At 49.1% G+C, this 18,004-nt stretch overlaps 1 protein-coding gene across 1 annotated transcript in view; it reads left to right on the forward strand.

Annotated features, from left to right (window-relative positions):
* sv2a (synaptic vesicle glycoprotein 2A) overlaps positions 1–18,004 on the forward strand; it is a 37,471-nt gene that overhangs the window by 5,861 nt on the left and 13,606 nt on the right. Inside the window, exons 2-6 of the mRNA XM_034529169.1 lie at positions 5,345–6,093; positions 13,040–13,220; positions 14,626–14,777; positions 15,230–15,363; positions 15,813–15,902. Coding sequence (XP_034385060.1) covers positions 5,481–6,093; positions 13,040–13,220; positions 14,626–14,777; positions 15,230–15,363; positions 15,813–15,902 — 1,170 coding nt within the window. The 5' untranslated portion in view covers positions 5,345–5,480. The remainder of the gene's footprint in view (positions 1–5,344; positions 6,094–13,039; positions 13,221–14,625; positions 14,778–15,229; positions 15,364–15,812; positions 15,903–18,004) is intronic.

Below are 18,004 nucleotides of genomic sequence, written 5' to 3' on the forward strand. Positions count from 1 at the left end.
GCAGTGGAGAGTACGTGTTAAATGCTCAGTGGCGTGAGAATGGAGGTTATGCGCTGGTGTTGAAAGAACCCTGTTAGTCGGACTAATGTGGTTATGAGTCCTCCAGCGGCCGGAGGTCTGTTCACAAATGAAATGCCATATTCCCAATACAACACAGTGCTGTCCTGAAGAAGGAGACGGGTTGTAGATCTAAAGCAGCCGCCTGCTGCGTCTGGAAACAACACCGATGAAAGATTAACCAATAAAGCGTGAAAAGACACATGAGAGCGCCATCGAGCTGAGGGTGACAATGAGAGACCCCGCCCACTTTAGACACACTCATTTGACCCATTGTGACTATGAGAATATGGAATAGTGAAACTTGGCGTGAGTTGGCGTGTGTTGGCGTGAGTTGGCGTGAGTTGGCGTGAGTTGGCGTGTGTTGGCGTGTGTTGCCGTGAGTTGGCGTGTTGGCGTGTGTTGGCGTGTGTTGGCGTGAGTTGGCGTGTGTTGGCGTGAGTTGGCGTGAGTTGGCGTGTGTTGGCGTGAGTTGGCGTGTGTTGGCCTGTTGGCGTGTGTTGGCGTGAGTTGGCGTGTGTTGGCGTGTGTTGCCGTGAGTTGGCGTGTGTTGGCGTGTGTTGGCGTGTGTTGCCGTGAGTTGGCGTGTGTTGGCCTGTTGGCGTGTGTTGGCGTGAGTTGGCGTGTGTTGCCGTGTGTTGGCGTGTGTTGGCGTGTGTTGGCGTGTGTTGGCGTGTGTTGGCGTGAGTTGGCGTGTGTTGGCGTGTGTTGCCGTGAGTTGGCGTGTGTTGGCGTGTGTTGGCGTGAGTTGGCGTGTGTTGGCGTGTGTTGCCGTGAGTTGGCGTGTGTTGCCGTGTGTTGGCGTGTGTTGGCGTGTGTTGGCGTGAGTTGGCGTGTGTTGGCGTGTGTTGCCGTGAGTTGGCGTGTGTTGGCGTGTGTTGGCGTGTGTTGCCGTGAGTTGGCGTGTGTTGGCCTGTTGGCGTGTGTTGGCGTGAGTTGGCGTGTGTTGCCGTGTGTTGGCGTGTGTTGGCGTGTGTTGGCGTGTGTTGCCGTGAGTTGGCGTGTGTTGGCCTGTTGGCGTGTGTTGGCGTGTTGGCGTGTTGGCGTGTGTTGGCGTGTGTTGGCGTTAGTTGGCGTGTGTTGCCGTGTGTTGGCGTGTGTTGGCGTGTGTTGGCGTGTGTTGGCGTGTGTTGCCGTGTGTTGCCGTGAGTTGGCGTGTGTTGGCGTGAGTTGGCGTGTGTTGGCCTGTTGGCGTGTGTTGCCGTGTGTTGCCGTGTGTTGGCGTGTGTTGGCGTGTGTTGGCGTGTGTTGCCGTGAGTTGGCGTGTGTTGGCCTGTTGGCGTGTGTTGCCGTGTGTTGGCGTGTGTTGGCCTGTTGGCGTGTGTTGGCGTGTGTTGGCGTGTTGGTGTGTGTTGCCGTGTTGGCGTGTGTTGCCGTGTGTTGGCGTGTGTTGGCGTGTTGGCGTGTGTTGGCCTGTTGGCGTGTGTTGCCGTGTGTTGCCGTGTGTTGGCGTGTGTTGGCGTGTGTTGGCGTGTGTTGGCGTGTGTTGCCGTGAGTTGGCGTGTGTTGGCCTGTTGGCGTGTGTTGGCGTGTGTTGCCGTGTGTTGGCGTGTGTTGGCCTGTTGGCGTGTGTTGGCGTGTGTTGGCGTGTTGGTGTGTGTTGCCGTGTTGGCGTGTGTTGGCGTGTGTTGGCGTGTGTTGGCGTGTTGGCGTGTGTTGGCGTGTTGGCGTGTGTTGGCGTGTGTTGCCGTGAGTTGGCGTGTGTTGCCGTGAGTTGGCGTGTGTTGCCGTGTGTTGCCGTGTGTTGCCGTGTGTTGCCGTGTGTTGCCGTGTGTTGCCGTGTGTTGCCGTGTGTTGCCGTGTGTTGGCGTGTGTTGCCGTGTGTTGGCGTGCGCGAGGCTTCTCGTCCCTCTGCCGTCTTCTCCGCTCACTTAAAAGAAAATGAGATTACATAATTAAGTCTTTCAAGCTACTGACTGTTAGTTCATCAGTAATTAACTCTTCATTACAGGTTTCACAATAACTCTTCACACTGTGAGCGTGTCTATTTTCAAGGCCGGTTGCATACAAAGACATTCCCAATATATAATGTGTTTTATTGAGATCACGCTGATGTAACCCCACATATGCACTCCAGGAAGGTGTTTGTTATTCGTAGGCAGAGAGACCACCAACAGCCACTCTCATCTCCGTATCAGGCTGATCGTGGAGGCGCCTCAATGCACTCACGTGGGCCTCAAGAGTCTCCTTCTACAAAGGTCGTGACCTTGCTCACAAAGGAGGACCGACCGATTGGCTGACTCCTCACAGAGGAATAGAGATGGACGGAGGGGGTGAACTGGAGGCTGAGACTAGAGACCCAAATGATGAAAGCACCATGACGTTACATCCCTAATAACGCATGTGCTTCTTATGAGGGAACGATAACGCTATCAGCCTCAACACAAACACTAATCATGCCCTCCACCTGTTTGCATGTAATAACCTCCTCTGTTCCCTTAACATCATTTGTGTTTTATGGGAGCAGTGCAAGCTGGGTAAATGTCAAAACCGATGTAGAGACAAACTCAACTGATTGATTATTGTCTTCTTCTGAGTATTATTTTGAGTGTGCGTGGCTCTCTGTTGGACCTGCATTAGGATGCATTTAAACATACACTGCTCCTGGTTCTCTATCATATTCACAGTATTTATGAAAACTGAAAACAAGGTCATTTTCTTTTTTCCCCCATGCACAGACCTTATATTTAATGAATGATGTCTGCACTGCAGAGCCACAGAACAGGGTGACGTCTGAAGCCTGGAGTTTGTTTTTGAGCCATTAAATCTAATGTTCTGCTGCAGGGTGGCGCTCAGAGGACTGAAGCAAGCACAATCATACACAGCCTTTATTATATTTAATATTTATAATGCTAGATTGGAGGAATTTAACTTGGGTATTTAGATTCTAATGGAGAGGAAAACAACACTGTACCCTTCTGTCTGCTTCCCCATCATTTGGTTGTATGGATTCAGGTTAGTTGGTGACCGTGTGCGTCTGAATTTGTGTATTTGTGTTGTGACTCCTATCAGAAAACAATGTGTGTGATGTGGACCACAAACGGTGGGATGAGATCCGGGCTGGTGACCACGCTCCAAATGTCTTCACTACATCTGCTGCTCGTCAGGGAGAATCGGTTTCTTCTTCAAGATGATATGAATACATATAAGAGTACTCTAGATCTTTATGGATATGAATACATATATATGAATACATGGATATATAAGAGTACTATAGATCTTTAGGGATATGAATACATGGATATGAATACATGGATATATAAGAGGACTCTAGATCTTTATGGATATGAATACATGGATATGAATACATATAAGAGTACTATAGAGCTTTAGGGATATGAATACATGGATATATAAGAGGACTCTAGATCTTTAGGGATATGAATACATGGATATATAAGAGTACTCTAGATCTTTAAGGATATGAATACATGGATATGAATACATGGATATATAAGAGTACTCTAGATCTTTAAGGATATGAATACATGGATATGAATACATGGATATATAAGAGTACTCTAGATCTTTAAGGATATGAATACATGGATATGAATACATGGATATATAAGAGTACTCTAGATCTTTAAGGATATGAATACATATATATGAATACATGGATATATAAGAGTACTCTAGATCTTTAAGGATATGAATACATATATATGAATACATGGATATATAAGAGGACTCTAGATCTTTAAGGATATAAATACATATATATGAATACATGGATATATAAGAGGACTCTAGATCTTATTCAGGATGGATTGTAGATACTTTTGGTGATCACTTCTCCGTCATTATGTAAAAATGTTTATTTTGTTGACTCTTTTCTATTACATGGCCTCCTTCCCCCTGGTTATGTACCACAGGCAGTAGCTGGAATACTTAATAAAATTAAAGGTTCTATGTGATGTTTGATAGTGTTTTTTCTGAGTTTCTTAGATAAACACTGACGTGCCGTCTATCGGGGTGAACACGACGGCACGGTTACGTAAGGAAGCCTTTTGTTTAGTTTCATGTCATAACACATGCAGCACGTTGCGGTTGGCTTTGACACGACGCTCCTCTGCAGCCAGCCAGCGTTGGTGGGCGTGTTGCTGCAGACTCCCTGGAGCTGAGCCCCCCCCCCCCCCCCATGCTGAGCCACGGCTGTTGCTCTCTTTAAAGACGCTACTAGAATGATCTCAGTGTCGGCTGCAGCTGCAGTCGATGCCCAGGGACTCACTCTGTGGGGAAAACCATCTCCGCTCGTGAGCACCTTCATGCTGGAGATGTGTTATCGCTGTAAACAATATCTTATCTTCAGACTGCAGCTGGGTATTTATTTACTGGCCACAATATGTCCTTAACATTGATGCTATCAATGGCAAAGGCTCTGATTTCCAGAACAGTTGGCAACAGTCTTGTGAATTTAAATGAACATTTAATGCAACATTTATGCATTAATTATCAGTACCAAAATGTTTGAAAACATATTCCTTGAAGTAAAATATATAAGAAAGATTAAGACACCAGTCATCAAAAGCTAAAAGCTAATCTTCTTCCTTCAATATTCAATGCTTCATTTCTTGCTTCATATTGCTGCACATGTCAATGTGCTTCGTAACGCTCCATCACTGCCATAAGCCGCTTTAGTTTACATTTGAATGTCCGTTCTACTGGTATTACATATAGCTTGCCCTTATTATTTGTGTGTGGATGCTGCATGTGTGTATCAGAGCTACACATCTGCTGAAGATGTGTTCCCTGCTTCCTTTGTGTTGCTCCCTTTTCTTTGGGGCAGCATCACAGTGACAAGTGTCATGGAAACCAGCGAGGTGGCCTGCTGATGGATTTACAACAGCTCTTGTTTTGCTCGGTTGTGCATCAACTCGATGAGGACGAAGATAATGGAGCCGGGAAATGAAAAGTAGGGTGTGTCTGTGAGAGAGCAGCAGGAGGAGGGGAGCATGACAAGAAGATGAGACATTATACTTCCTGGCACTACATGTGTGGTTCTAAGTCAGTTCACAGGTTGTACTCGCGGGTGTCCTCAGTGGGAGCTTCGATCTGACCTCGTAGCTCCTCATGGTCCTACACAGCGCTGCTTGTTACCGTGGATCCATCTCATGATGGCTCTGCGGCGTGCCACAATGTAAATGCCACACTGTGACTTGTGCCAGGCTGAGCAGACAGCCATAAGATGACTGTAGTTCAGTCATTATAGGTCAATGAGCTCAAGGACCTTAAAGCTGTCTCTCCCTCACGTCGTGCTAACACAACCTTTGTCTTTGTTCCACAGGACCTGGTATCAGGGAGCTGTCCGCGGTGCTGAATTCATCAGCTAACAGAAAATCCCCGGTGCACACTCATGTGCTTGGGCCTCTCCTGATAGCTCCCATTCCTAGCAGCAACTGACCACCACCTGCACATCCAAGATGGACGACGACGGGCGCTACAGAGACGGGCGCTCGGACTTTGTCCGCGGCGCCAAGGACATTGCCAAAGTGGCCAAGAAACAGGTCGGCAAGAAGATGGGGCGCGGCGTGGACAAAATGACCGACGAGTACACCAAGCGCTCCTATAAGCGCTTTGAGGAGGAAGATGACGATGAAGACTACGGCGGCGCGCCAAGCAGCAACAACGACGGGTATTACCGCAACGACAGCCGGGCCAATGACGACGAAGGTCACAGCGACTCCACCGAAGGACACGACGAGGACGATGAGATCTACGAAGGGGAGTACCAGGGCATCCCGAGGGCCGACTCGGGCAAGGCCAGCGGCACGGACGGAGCGACGGACGCCCAGGCGCAGCAGTTCAGGGATCTGTCGGCCTACGAGAGCGAGAGGAGGAAAGACCAGGATGAGCTGGCCGAGCAGTACGAGACCATCCTGCAGGAGTGCGGCCACGGGAAGTTCCAGTGGACGCTCTACTTTGTCCTCGGGCTGGCGTTGATGGCGGACGGCGTGGAGATCTTCGTGGTGGGCTTCGTGCTGCCCAGCGCAGAGAAGGACATGTGTCTATCTGAGCCCAACAAGGGCATGCTGGGTAAGTGTTCCAGATATTGTGCATCTAATCTGAATGAAAGAGGAGATGCGATGCGATGGCAGTACCGACATTGTTTTCGTCTCGGTGCCTCCTTTGGGAGTTTATGACCGCTTTACATTCTATCTCTTCCTTATTAGTTACCTTTGTAGTGTATCCCCCAGTAATTGCTTTTCTACACCCTAGTTGGCAAAGGAGCTCCAGCTATTTAAGATTCAACTGCCCGTGTAGACTCTGAACAGCCGAAGAATTTTAATCGAACCCTTTAGCCTCTGCTTCAGTGTGTAATGTGTGTGTGTGTGTGTGTGTGTGTGTGTCAGGTGTTTGTGGTGCTAGTTTTCTGCCTCATAGTATATGCAGCATTTTCTTTCGCTTTGCCCACTTCACAGCAAACGGAAACACAGACCTCGTCGTCATCGTTTTCCTACCCCCGGGGCGAATGTCCAATCAGAGTCCAAACCTGCCTCACCATCTGTCATTGGCTGCCCAGCAAGGACACCATGAGCACGGGCCAGAGGTCTCCCGGAGAGGACCCATTCAAACAGTTTTCATAAAGAACTTATGAAATATGGATTTAGTCAACGTGTCGGGGGAGACGAATAGAAACATCTTCCGCTAGGAACTAGGCTATGCTCCTATAATTGTGTAGTAACACATAACGGTTTACACACATCTGTTTTAAGTGAAAACAGGAGTACGTCCGTAATGTAGCAGAGTTACAGAATTAGTATAACAAGCTCAAATGTTATACTCCGTCACTTCCAGCTGCCCCCCCCCCCCCCCCCCCCCCTCTCTGCTGGCTCTGTGTTTTGCCAGGGGGGAGCTAGTAGGGAGACACGACCAGCCCTGATTCCCCCCCTCCTCCCTGTTACGCAACATGCCTGACTCATTCTAGAGAGCCTCCTTTGCTCACGCCTCTCTGCATCCCATGCTTCCTAGTGTCCTCTTCCCCCTCCCCCTCCTCCTCCTTCTTCTTCTGCACAAGGTCCAAAAAGAGTTCATCTGCCGTCATAGTGCCGGTCACTTTAACCAGACGCACTGTCGTGGCAACATGTGTGTGTGTGTGTGCGTCTGTACTACATTGTGTACGCGGCGTGTGAGGGGTTAATATGACCTCCCTCACAGCATTCAGATGTCAGCAGAGAGAAGGAGGCAAACGGATCACTGCTAGTTCCACTAAAGAAAATGAATAGTCTCTCATGGCCTTTTTGATGTGTGTATATATATATTACACACATCTATATATTACACACATCCCATATTCACTGCATGTTTCCACCATAGAAATGAAGGAAATAGAAAGCAGGACAAGCAGAGAGAGGCTGTCAACCGGCAGCGTGATGCCTGGTGGTGCCGGAGGACACATTGTGGTTGACATTGACGTGTCCTTGTTGTGAAGCTGCGGAGGCAGAACTGCAGCGTTGTGTTGGTGTTTTGGTGTTTTGGTGTTTTGGTGTTTTGGTGTTGTGATACATGCGCTGGTGACATAACCTCGAGAGGTTTTCACCTGTTGTGACCATTGTGTTGACGAAGGGAAAGATATCTTTTGCTTGATATTCTGTAAAGTTTCGCTCTGTGCATTGTGGTTTCTTTGTGTATCGTGATGTCCCGTTGGCATTTTAATTAATGAACATAGAACAAAGAGCTGAGATCAATGATGAAGGGAGACAGATGGGATGAAAAGAAGATGCAGAGAAGGACGACTTGTGTTTTATTTATTAGCCCCTGAGAGATGCTGGCAGAGGGAATACATAACATTTAGGAAATTATGAATTAAGCTTGGATATTAGCATTTAGCAAACATCTGAAAAGAAATATGCAATCTATCAGTCAACAGCTGCATTCTAGAGCTGTGAATTTAAATGATTTAAATTTCCCCAAATGTTTTGAGATTTCTGCTGCCATAATTTTATGTTTTTTAAATATAGCACCTCAAGTATACAGTCTATTCAGTTAACCCTTTTAATCTCAGAGAATATCTAATGTTGTTGTTAAGATATGACCTTTAAATTCTGAACTTTGAATATGAATCCTTAATTAAAATGTAAAATAACACAGATGCTCTTATCCTACAATAATAACGCTATACACAACAAGTGCTTTCTTCTCTGAAATGAGACACACACAGTAGAGTGAGTGTTGTTGGAGGTGAGGCTGGGGTGAGGCAGCCTCAGTGTCAGGGGGCAAGGCAGCCTCGGAGTGAGGCAGCCTCGGTGTCAGGGGGCAAGGCAGCCTCGGGGTGAGGCAGCCTCAGTGTCAGGGGGCGAGGCAGCCTCGGGGTGAGCCAGCCTCGGGGTGAGGCAGCCTCAGTGTCAGGGGGCGAGGCAGCCTCGGAGTGAGGCAGCCTCAGTGTCAGGGGGCGAGGCAGCCTCGGAGTGAGGCAGCCTCAGTGTCAGGGGGGCGAGGCAGCTTCGGGGTGAGGCAGCCTCAGTGTCAGGGGGCGAGGCAGCCTCGGGGTGAGGCAGCCTCGGAGTGAGGCAGCCTCGGGGTGAGGCAGCCTCAGTGTCAGGGGGGCGAGGCAGCCTCGGGGCGAGGCAGCCTCGGGGTGAGGCAGCCTCAGTGTCAGGGGGCGAGGCAGCCTCGGGGTGAGGCAGCCTCAGTGTCAGGGGGCGAGGCAGCCTCGGAGTGAGGCAGCCTCAGTGTCAGGGGGGCGAGGCAGCTTCGGGGTGAGGCAGCCTCAGTGTCAGGGGGCGAGGCAGCCTCGGAGTGAGGCAGCCTCAGTGTCAGGGGGCGAGGCAGCCTCGGGGTGAGGCAGCCTCAGTGTCAGGGGGCGAGGCAGCCTCGGGGTGAGGCAGCCTCGGAGTGAGGCAGCCTCGGGGTGAGGCAGCCTCAGTGTCAGGGGGCGAGGCAGCCTCGGGGTGAGGCAGCCTCGGAGTGAGGCAGCCTCGGGGTGAGGCAGCCTCAGTGTCAGGGGGGCGAGGCTGCCTCGGGGCGAGGCAGCCTCGGGGTGAGGCAGCCTCAGTGTCAGGGGGCGAGGCAGCCTCGGGGTGAGGCAGCCTCAGTGTCAGGGGGCGAGGCAGCCTCGGTGTCAGGGTGCGAGGCAGCCTCGGGGTGAGGCAGCCTCAGTGTCAGGGGGCGAGGCAGCCTCGGAGTGAGGCAGCCTCGGAGTGAGGCAGCCTCAGTGTCAGGGGGCGAGGCAGCCTCGGAGTGAGGCAGCCTCGGAGTGAGGCAGCCTCGGAGTGAGGCAGCCTCGGGGTGAGCAGTGTGATGCTGACTGACGAGGGCGTGCGCTCTCCATGGTGCTGACGAGCCTCCCGGCTCATTCAAAAAGCTCTGTGCGCTCTGGCAGGAAAACGGGCTATAAATAGAGCCCCTTGTCCTGCCCCCGCCCTCATGAACACAGACACACACACACTTTCTCTTTCCATGTTCATGCACACACACACACACACACACACACACACACACACACACACTCTGCCCAGCAGCCGTTGGCACCTCTGTCACAGGGCAGACTGGCCACTGTCCTCCTCCTCCTCCTTTCTTTTTTCTTTTTTTCACACTCTCTCTATCTTCTCTCTCTTTTCTCTCTCTCATTCGCTCTCCATCCTCCCCTCCCCCCACTTCCTCTCCAGAGTGATGAGGTGCTCGGCTGACTGAAGACTCCTGCTTCTCCTCTCTCCCGTCCTCTCACTCCCCATCCTGCAGCTCTCTCTCTCTCTCTCTCTCTCTCTCTCTCTCTCTCTCTAATACCACAACATATGAATTATTAAAGAATGGACGAGGCAGCGACCCCCACACATTACTGTTGGGTGCAGCAATCCGTTGTCAGTCAGAGGAATCAAATGTGAAACAAATACTGCAACGAACGCCTCAGGGTTTAAATAACATAAATAAATATCGTACAGTTGCTTTCTTAAGCATCCAGTTAGGAGACAACACAAGTTCCCTCTCCTTTAGCTCACACTCCGGAAGAGAGAGTGAACCAAACAACGGGCTGAAATGCACTTAAGTTCATCTAATCATAAATAAAAACCTGTACTTTATGACTATATTAGATCTGGTGCCTGGACTACAGAGGGGCTGCCCGATGACCCCCCTGATCGCACCATGAGAACAAGGTCGTACAGAGGCCAGTGTGTGGCTCGTCTCTGGCTGTGTTCTAAACACCAGAATCAAGTCAGAAACAATCACCACTCTGCTACAACTCCCAATCAATGGTGTTGACGGGTCAGCCCAGCAGATTCTTCAGACTTGAGAAGATCCACTCTACGGCTAAATGCTGCTGCACTGCGACTATTGAGCCCTGTCATCCTCAAAGCCAGCCGGCCGGGGTGGAACGCATGCACAGAGGACGTAGGCGTACATGGGAATATTGACTCAAACTCACCGGGGGGGGGGGGGGGGGGGGAGTACACACCTGCTTTGCACACAAAGAATCACCTGCAATCAATCAAACAAGGGAATGAAAGATTCAGCATTGCAGTGTTGACACACAGAGGAGAGTCACAAACACGCCGCTGTCGATGCATTCAAAGGTCTTTTCATGTCAAGTTAATGGAAAAGGCCTCTTCATATTAACATCCATCCTCAGGGCTGAACTCTGCTTTCGCCCCTCAATATTTTAATTATGAGTCCAATTTACTCATCCCAGCAACGAGCTTGTTAGACTGTGTGGTGGATGATCTTAGCTGAGCTAACCGGTCAGCTTAAAGCCCGTGGAGGCGCCCTCGCCTGTTGAATAAACGACCCCCGTGATGGCTTATCTGTCTGGTTCATTCACACCATTTAGCAATGAAGAAGCAACTTGTGCCCTCATTGTTGGTGCTTGTCTCCTTGATTGTTGGTGCTTGTCTCCTTGATTGTTGGTGCTTGTCTCCTTGATTGTTGGTGCTTGTCTCCTTGATTGTTGGTGCTTGTCTCCTTGATTGTTGGTGCTTGTTGTTACAAACAGGCGGTGCCATGCGGAATGAAACGCATCTTAACAGTTAAAACAACACACTGCAGCGGCCAGTGGAGGAAAGTGCTCATAGTCACAATCAGCCCTGGAACAAGTGTACATCGAGTTGTTGAGTCCATTGATCAGCCCTCTGTGACGAGGTGCTGTGGTCTCACTGGCCTAATGATGGTGGAATTGATTTAAAGTGCACACAATCGACTTGTGGCCTCGCAGTGAAACCCTGGACCGCGTTGATGGTCCAATCAGAACAAAGTATTTGTTCAGTGGAGATACTGAAACGCAGATGTCAGGACCAGACACCACACTGGCCTCACCACCACCCAGAGCGGTGACACTGCAGGCGCATGGAGGCTGACAGGATGTCAATACGGGGTGTGTGCGTGTGTGTGTGTGTGTGTGTGTGTGTGTGTGTGTGTGTGTGTGTGTGTGTGTGTGTGTGTCTGTGTCTGTGTCTGTGTGTGTGTGTGTGTGTGTGTGTGTGTCTGTGTGTGTCTGTGTGTCTGTGTCTGTGTCTGTGTCTGTGTGTGTGTGTGTGTGTGTCTGTGTGTGTGTGTGTGTGTGTGTGTCTGTGTGTGTGTGTCTGTGTGTGTGTTCCAGCATCATGTCTCTGTAAGCTAGAGAGACGGGCAGGCGCTAGGATTGGTCAGGTGCCCATGCTTTACCGGGTACCGCTAACCTGACAATGAGCTATATTATTATTATTATTATTATATTATTATAATAATAATAATAATATAATAATTATAATAATAATTATTGTGGGGTACTTATCTCTCTCTCGGTTTTTTGCTTTATACTAAATACTTCAGCAGTCCAAGAAGGCCTCAAAAATTAGCTTTGGAAATCTAATGAGAGTGGAAGTAATATCAATGAGTTGATGAATAATAACTCATTATCATTCCCTTTGTCTCCACACTTCCTCGTTATCTCTTCCAATCACATCACTTTCTTAACCGCCGACTCATCACTCTTCCTCCTCTTCCTCCCTCTTCCTCCTCTTCCTCCCCCTTCCTCCTCTTCCTCTTCTTCCTCCCCCTTCCTCCCCCTTCCTCCTCTTCCTCCCTCTTCCTCTTCTTCCTCCCCCTTCCTCCCCCTTTCTCCTCTTCCTCCTCTTCCTCCCCTTTCCTCCCCCTTCCTCCCCCTTCCTCCTCTTCCTCCCTCTTCCTCCCCCTTCCTCCTCTTCCTCCCCCTACCTCCCCCTTCCTCCTCTTCTTCCTCCTCTTCCTCCCCCTTCCTCCTCTTCCTTCTCTTCTTCCTCCTCTTCTTCCTCCCCCTTCCTCCCCCTTCCTCCTCTTCCTCCTCTTCCTTCCCCTTCCTCCCTCTTCCTCCCCTTTCCTCCCCCTTCCTCCTCGTCCTCCTCGTCCTCCTCTTCCTCCTCCTCTTCCTCCCTCTTCCTCCCCCTTCCTCCTCTTCCTTCTCTTCTTCCTCCTCTTCTTCCTCCCCCTTCCTCCCCCTTCCTCCTCTTCCTCCTCGTCCTCCTCTTCCTCCTCCTCTTCCTCCCTCTTCCTCCCCCTTCCTCCTCTTCCTTCTCTTCTTCCTCCTCTTCTTCCTCCCCCTTCCTCCCCCTTCCTCCTCTTCCTCCTCGTCCTCCTCTTCCTCCTCTTCCTTCCCCTTCCTCCCCCTTCCTCCTCTTCCTCCTCTTCCTCCTCGTCCTCCTCTTCCTCCTCTTCCTTCCCCTTCCTCCCCCTTCCTCCTCTTCCTCCTCGTCCTCCTCTTCCTCCTCTTCCTCCCTCTTCCTCCTCTTCCTCCCCCTTCCTCCTCTTCCTCCTCTTCCTCCCCCTTCCTCCCCCTTCCTCCCCCTTCCTCCTCTTCCTCCCCCTTCCTCCCCCTTCCTCCTCTTCCTCCCCCTTCCTCCCCCTTCCTCCCCCTTCCTCCTCTTCCTCCTCTTCCTCCTCGTCCTCCTCTTCCTCCCCCTTCCTCCTCTTCCTCCTCTTCCTCCCCCTTCCTCCCCCTCCTCCCCCTTCCTCCTCTTCCTCCCCCTTCCTCCCCCTTCCTCCCCCTTCCTCCTCTTCCTCCTCTTCCTCCTCTTCCTCCTCTTCCTCCCTCCAGGTCTGATCGTGTACCTGGGGATGATGGTCGGGGCCTTCGTGTGGGGCTGCCTGGCCGACCGGATTGGCCGACGGCAGACCCTCCTGATCTCCCTCTCCATCAACAGCGTGTTTGCCTTCTTCTCGTCCTTCGTCCAGGGCTACGTCTCCTTCCTGTTCTGCCGCCTGGCCTCTGGTGTGGGGTAAGAGGGCCGACCACATGGGGCACACCGGTGGACTTGACAGGCGGAGCCACATCTCAGGGAACAGATGCAGAGCTCACATTGCTAAAGGATTGTTAAAGGAACACCGCCCTCAGATACTTCGATGTCTGTGACGCTCTTTTGCATTTCAGGAGCTATTTTTGCACTTAAGTGTTGGAATGCGCTTTGATGTTCCTATTTCCTTCAAATTGTACTTAAGGTAGTCATTTACTTAAGATAAGATAAGAGAATCCTTTATTAAGGGGGGGACATGTACAGCAGCAAAGGGATCAAATGCAACAGAAACATAGTTTATTAAATTAAAAACAAGTGTTTTAAATAAACAGTAAAACAGTAAGAATCTACAATAACATTATATATACACAGGCGGAATAAGTAAAGTTATTTTCCACCGTGTGAGTTGCGGTACCTTTCCTTCGCACACCGGGGATAAATAAGCCAGTGGCTGTGCAGGGTGTCCTGCATGGGAGCTGTTGTCCATTAGGGATGATAGATGAGCCATTATCCTCCTGTCCCCCACCACCTCCACCGCATCCTTTACCAGTCTGTTCAGCCTCTTCCTGTCAGCTGTGGTGATGCTGCTCCGGTCCAGTCCAGTTGATCTGGAGGCGGTTCCGCTGGCACCATCCTATAAAGTCCTGGTTCAGTTCTCTGTATTCCCTGTCGTCATCGGAGAACTTCTGTAAGTGGCAGTTATCAGAGTTGTATTTGAAGGCCAGAGCGGTTCCCTGTGCTGCAGGACACCGACTCCCACTGCAGTGAGGTGGTGGTCCACCCCGTCTGTTCCAGCTGGAACACTCGGGCTTCTTCTTTTAATAATATTTGATTTAAATAGTGTAGCTCCAGAAAAGCGACTCCTCTTCCCACCTCGCCTTACACAATGAAAACTCATCTGCAGACTGTGAAACTGTAGGTGTCTGTTATTCTGGTGAAATGTGCATAGTGACCTATTCATTATGGATATGACATATTGTGGTGAACTTTGGACTTTATCCAAATGGAGTGATTGTATTAACGATCAGAGCCCCTGTGTGACTGCAGGGCTCTGACTGTGTTGCCATTGGATTGTACAACGCTGGTAGAACATGTACATAGAAATATAGTGTTATGGATTGCAGTCAGGACATTTAAAAAAAACATTTAATCTGCATCTACTCTGCTGCTCTGTTTTTTCTTAAAAACCCTTTCTTTCAATTCTTTGTGTTTTCCTCTCAACGCCTCCCTCTCTTTGTTGTGTTGTTTCTTTGTCACTCTTCTCTTCTCTTTTTCTTTTCCTTTTTAAATGACTCTTGCCATCTTGCGTGTGTCTTCCTCTGTTGCTTCTCCTCCATGTGGATCTCTTCTCCTGCTTTCCCTTTTGAATTCCTCCCTCGTTCCTCCACAGCATCGGCGGCTCCATCCCCATCGTGTTCTCCTATTACTCTGAGTTCCTGGCCCAGGAGAAGCGAGGAGAGCATCTGAGCTGGCTCTGCATGTTCTGGATGATCGGCGGTATCTACGCCTCCGCCATGGCCTGGGCCATCATCCCACACTACGGTATGAACAACAACCCTCAGTCAATATAATATGTATGCCGGACGCCTGTTAGTTAATGTGTTAGCTAAACATCTCAACTCTCTTCTGCAGACAGCGGTGCAAAGTAACTAAATACAGTTTGAAGTATGTGTACAGTTCAACGTGATCTATTTGAACCATACTGATACACGTACTGTCGAGGGGGAAAAGAAAGTTTGTTTGTCACATTGCCAACACAATTAAAATAGTGGTTTAAAGAAGAGCAATGCATTTAACCAAATGGAGCACTTATGGTAAATCACTGCAATGCAGTTATTAATCCCTGCAGTCTCAATAAATGCATACAGCCAGAGCAGGACAGTTTCAATGGAGGAAGCACACAATTCAGGTCTTGCAGCTGCTTCTAGACCTCCCCTCCCCCACTCATCTCTCTCTCCCTCTCTCTCTCTGTGTCTCTCTCTCACCTCATTCAGGCTGGAGTTTCCAGATGGGCTCGGCCTACCAATTCCACAGCTGGCGTGTCTTTGTGTTGGTGTGTGCCTTACCCTCTGTGGCGGCCATCTCTGCCCTCACCATGATGCCCGAGAGCCCACGCTTCTTCTTGGAGGTCAGTCCATATATATATATAAATATGTATATATCATTTAAATAAATGTTGACATACTGAATGCATAAACAGCCTTAAGCAGAAAGCAGTCGTGGACGCCGTAATGGAGACAAAGTGCTGCTTGCACACTTTTCTGGAATATTTTGAAGAAGTAAATAAATATGTGCATATATCCATACTGAAGCAGGCTGAATAGTGAAGTACTGCTGAAGTTACTGGATAAAGTCTACGCACTTAAAATAGGACAAAGCTGGTTTTCACATCTTAAGGAATTGTTGTAAAATAATTAGAAAATAAAGGTGTACATATGAATAAATAACTAAATATACAATGTGGAAAATCAGAGTAATAGATGCAATAGATCCCTGTGGCTTTAATTTCCAAAAGGTACTTCAGTACAACTTGAGAACTGACTAACAGGGGAACTTCCTTTTGTTTCTCTGCTCCAGAACGGGAAGCACGACGAGGCGTGGATGATTCTGAAGCAGGTCCATGACACCAACATGAGGGCCAAGGGTTACCCAGAGAGGGTCTTCTCTGTACGTCACACAATGAGATGCTTTACATGTGTGTCTGTCTGCAGGAGAACATGTCTTCACAGTGTGTCTTCAGGAGAACATGTCTTCACAGTGTGTCTTCAGGAGAACATGTCTTCACAGTGTGTCTACAGGAGAACATGTCTTCACAGTGTGTCTTCAGGAGAACATGTCTTCACAGTGTGTCTTCAGGAGAACATGTCTTCACAGTGTGTCTTCAGGAGAACATGTCTTCACAGTGTGTCTTCAGGAGAACATGTCTTCACAGTGTGTCTACAGGAGAACATGTCTTCACAGTGTGTCTTCAGGAGAACATGTCTTCACAGTGTGTCTTCAGGAGAACATGTCTTCACAGTGTGTCTTCAGGAGAACATGTCTTCACAGTGTGTCTTCAGGAGAACATGTCTTCACAGTGTGTCTGCAGGAGAACATGTCTTCACAGTGTTTCTACAGGAGAACATGCCTTCACAGTGTGTCTTCAGGAGAACATGTCTTCACAGTGTGTCTTCAGGAGAACATGTCTTCACAGTGTGTCTTCAGGAGAACATGTCTTCACACAGTGTGTCTACAGGAGAACATGTCTTCACAGTGTGTCTACAGGAGAACATGTCTTCACAGTGTGTCTTCAGGAGAACATGTCTTCACAGTGTGTCTGCAGGAGAACATGTCTTCACACAGTGTGTCTGTATGCAGGAGAACATGTCTTCACAGTGTGTCTTCAGGAGAACATGTCTTCACAGTGTGTCTGCAGGAGAACATGTCTTCACAGTGTTTCTACAGGAGAACATGCCTTCACAGTGTGTCTACAGGAGAACATGTCTTCACAGTGTGTCTTCAGGAGAACATGTCTTCACAGTGTGTCTACAGGAGAACATGTCTTCACAGTGTGTCTGCAGGAGAACATGTCTTCACAGTGTGTCTTCAGGAGAACATGTCTTCACAGTGTGTCTTCAGGAGAACATGTCTTCACAGTGTGTCTTCAGGAGAACATGTCTTCACAGTGTGTCTACAGGAGAACATGTCTTCACAGTGTGTCTTCAGGAGAACATGTCTTCACAGTGTGTCTGCAGGAGAACATGTCTTCACACAGTGTGTCTGTATGCAGGAGAACATGTCTTCACAGTGTGTCTTCAGGAGAACATGTCTTCACAGTGTGTCTGCAGGAGAACATGTCTTCACAGTGTTTCTACAGGAGAACATGCCTTCACAGTGTGTCTACAGGAGAACATGTCTTCACAGTGTGTCTTCAGGAGAACATGTCTTCACAGTGTGTCTACAGGAGAACATGTCTTCACAGTGTGTCTGCAGGAGAACATGTCTTCACAGTGTGTCTTCAGGAGAACATGTCTTCACAGTGTGTCTTCAGGAGAACATGTCTTCACACAGTGTGTCTGCAGGAGAACATGTCTTCACAGTGTGTCTACAGGAGAACATGTCTTCACAGTGTGTCTTCAGGAGAACATGTCTTCACAGTGTGTCTTCAGGAGAACATGTCTTCACACAGTGTGTCTTCAGGAGAACATGTCTTCACAGTGTGTCTTCAGGAGAACATGTCTTCACAGTGTGTCTTCAGGAGAACATGTCTTCACAGTGTGTCTTCAGGAGAACATGTCTTCACAGTGTGTCTTCAGGAGAACATGTCTTCACACAGTGTGTCTGTATGCAGGAGAACATGTCTTCACACAGTGTGTCTACAGGAGAACATGTCTTCACAGTGTGTCTTCAGGAGAACATGTCTTCACAGTGTGTCTACAGGAGAACATGTCTTCACAGTGTGTCTTCAGGAGAACATGTCTTCACAGTGTTTCTTCAGGAGAACATGTCTTCACAGTGTGTCTACAGGAGAACATGTCTTCACAGTGTGTCTACAGGAGAACATGTCTTCACAGTGTGTCTACAGGAGAACATGTCTTCACAGTGTGTCTTCAGGAGAACATGTCTTCACAGTGTGTCTTCAGGAGAACATGTCTTCACAGTGTGTCTTCAGGAGAACATGTCTTCACACAGTGTGTCTGTATGCAGGAGAACATGTCTTCACACAGTGTGTCTACAGGAGAACATGTCTTCACAGTGTGTCTTCAGGAGAACATGTCTTCACAGTGTGT

Source organism: Cyclopterus lumpus, chromosome 25 (genome assembly GCF_009769545.1).
Source record: "Cyclopterus lumpus isolate fCycLum1 chromosome 25, fCycLum1.pri, whole genome shotgun sequence".
Classification (NCBI taxonomy): domain Eukaryota; kingdom Metazoa; phylum Chordata; class Actinopteri; order Perciformes; family Cyclopteridae; genus Cyclopterus; species Cyclopterus lumpus.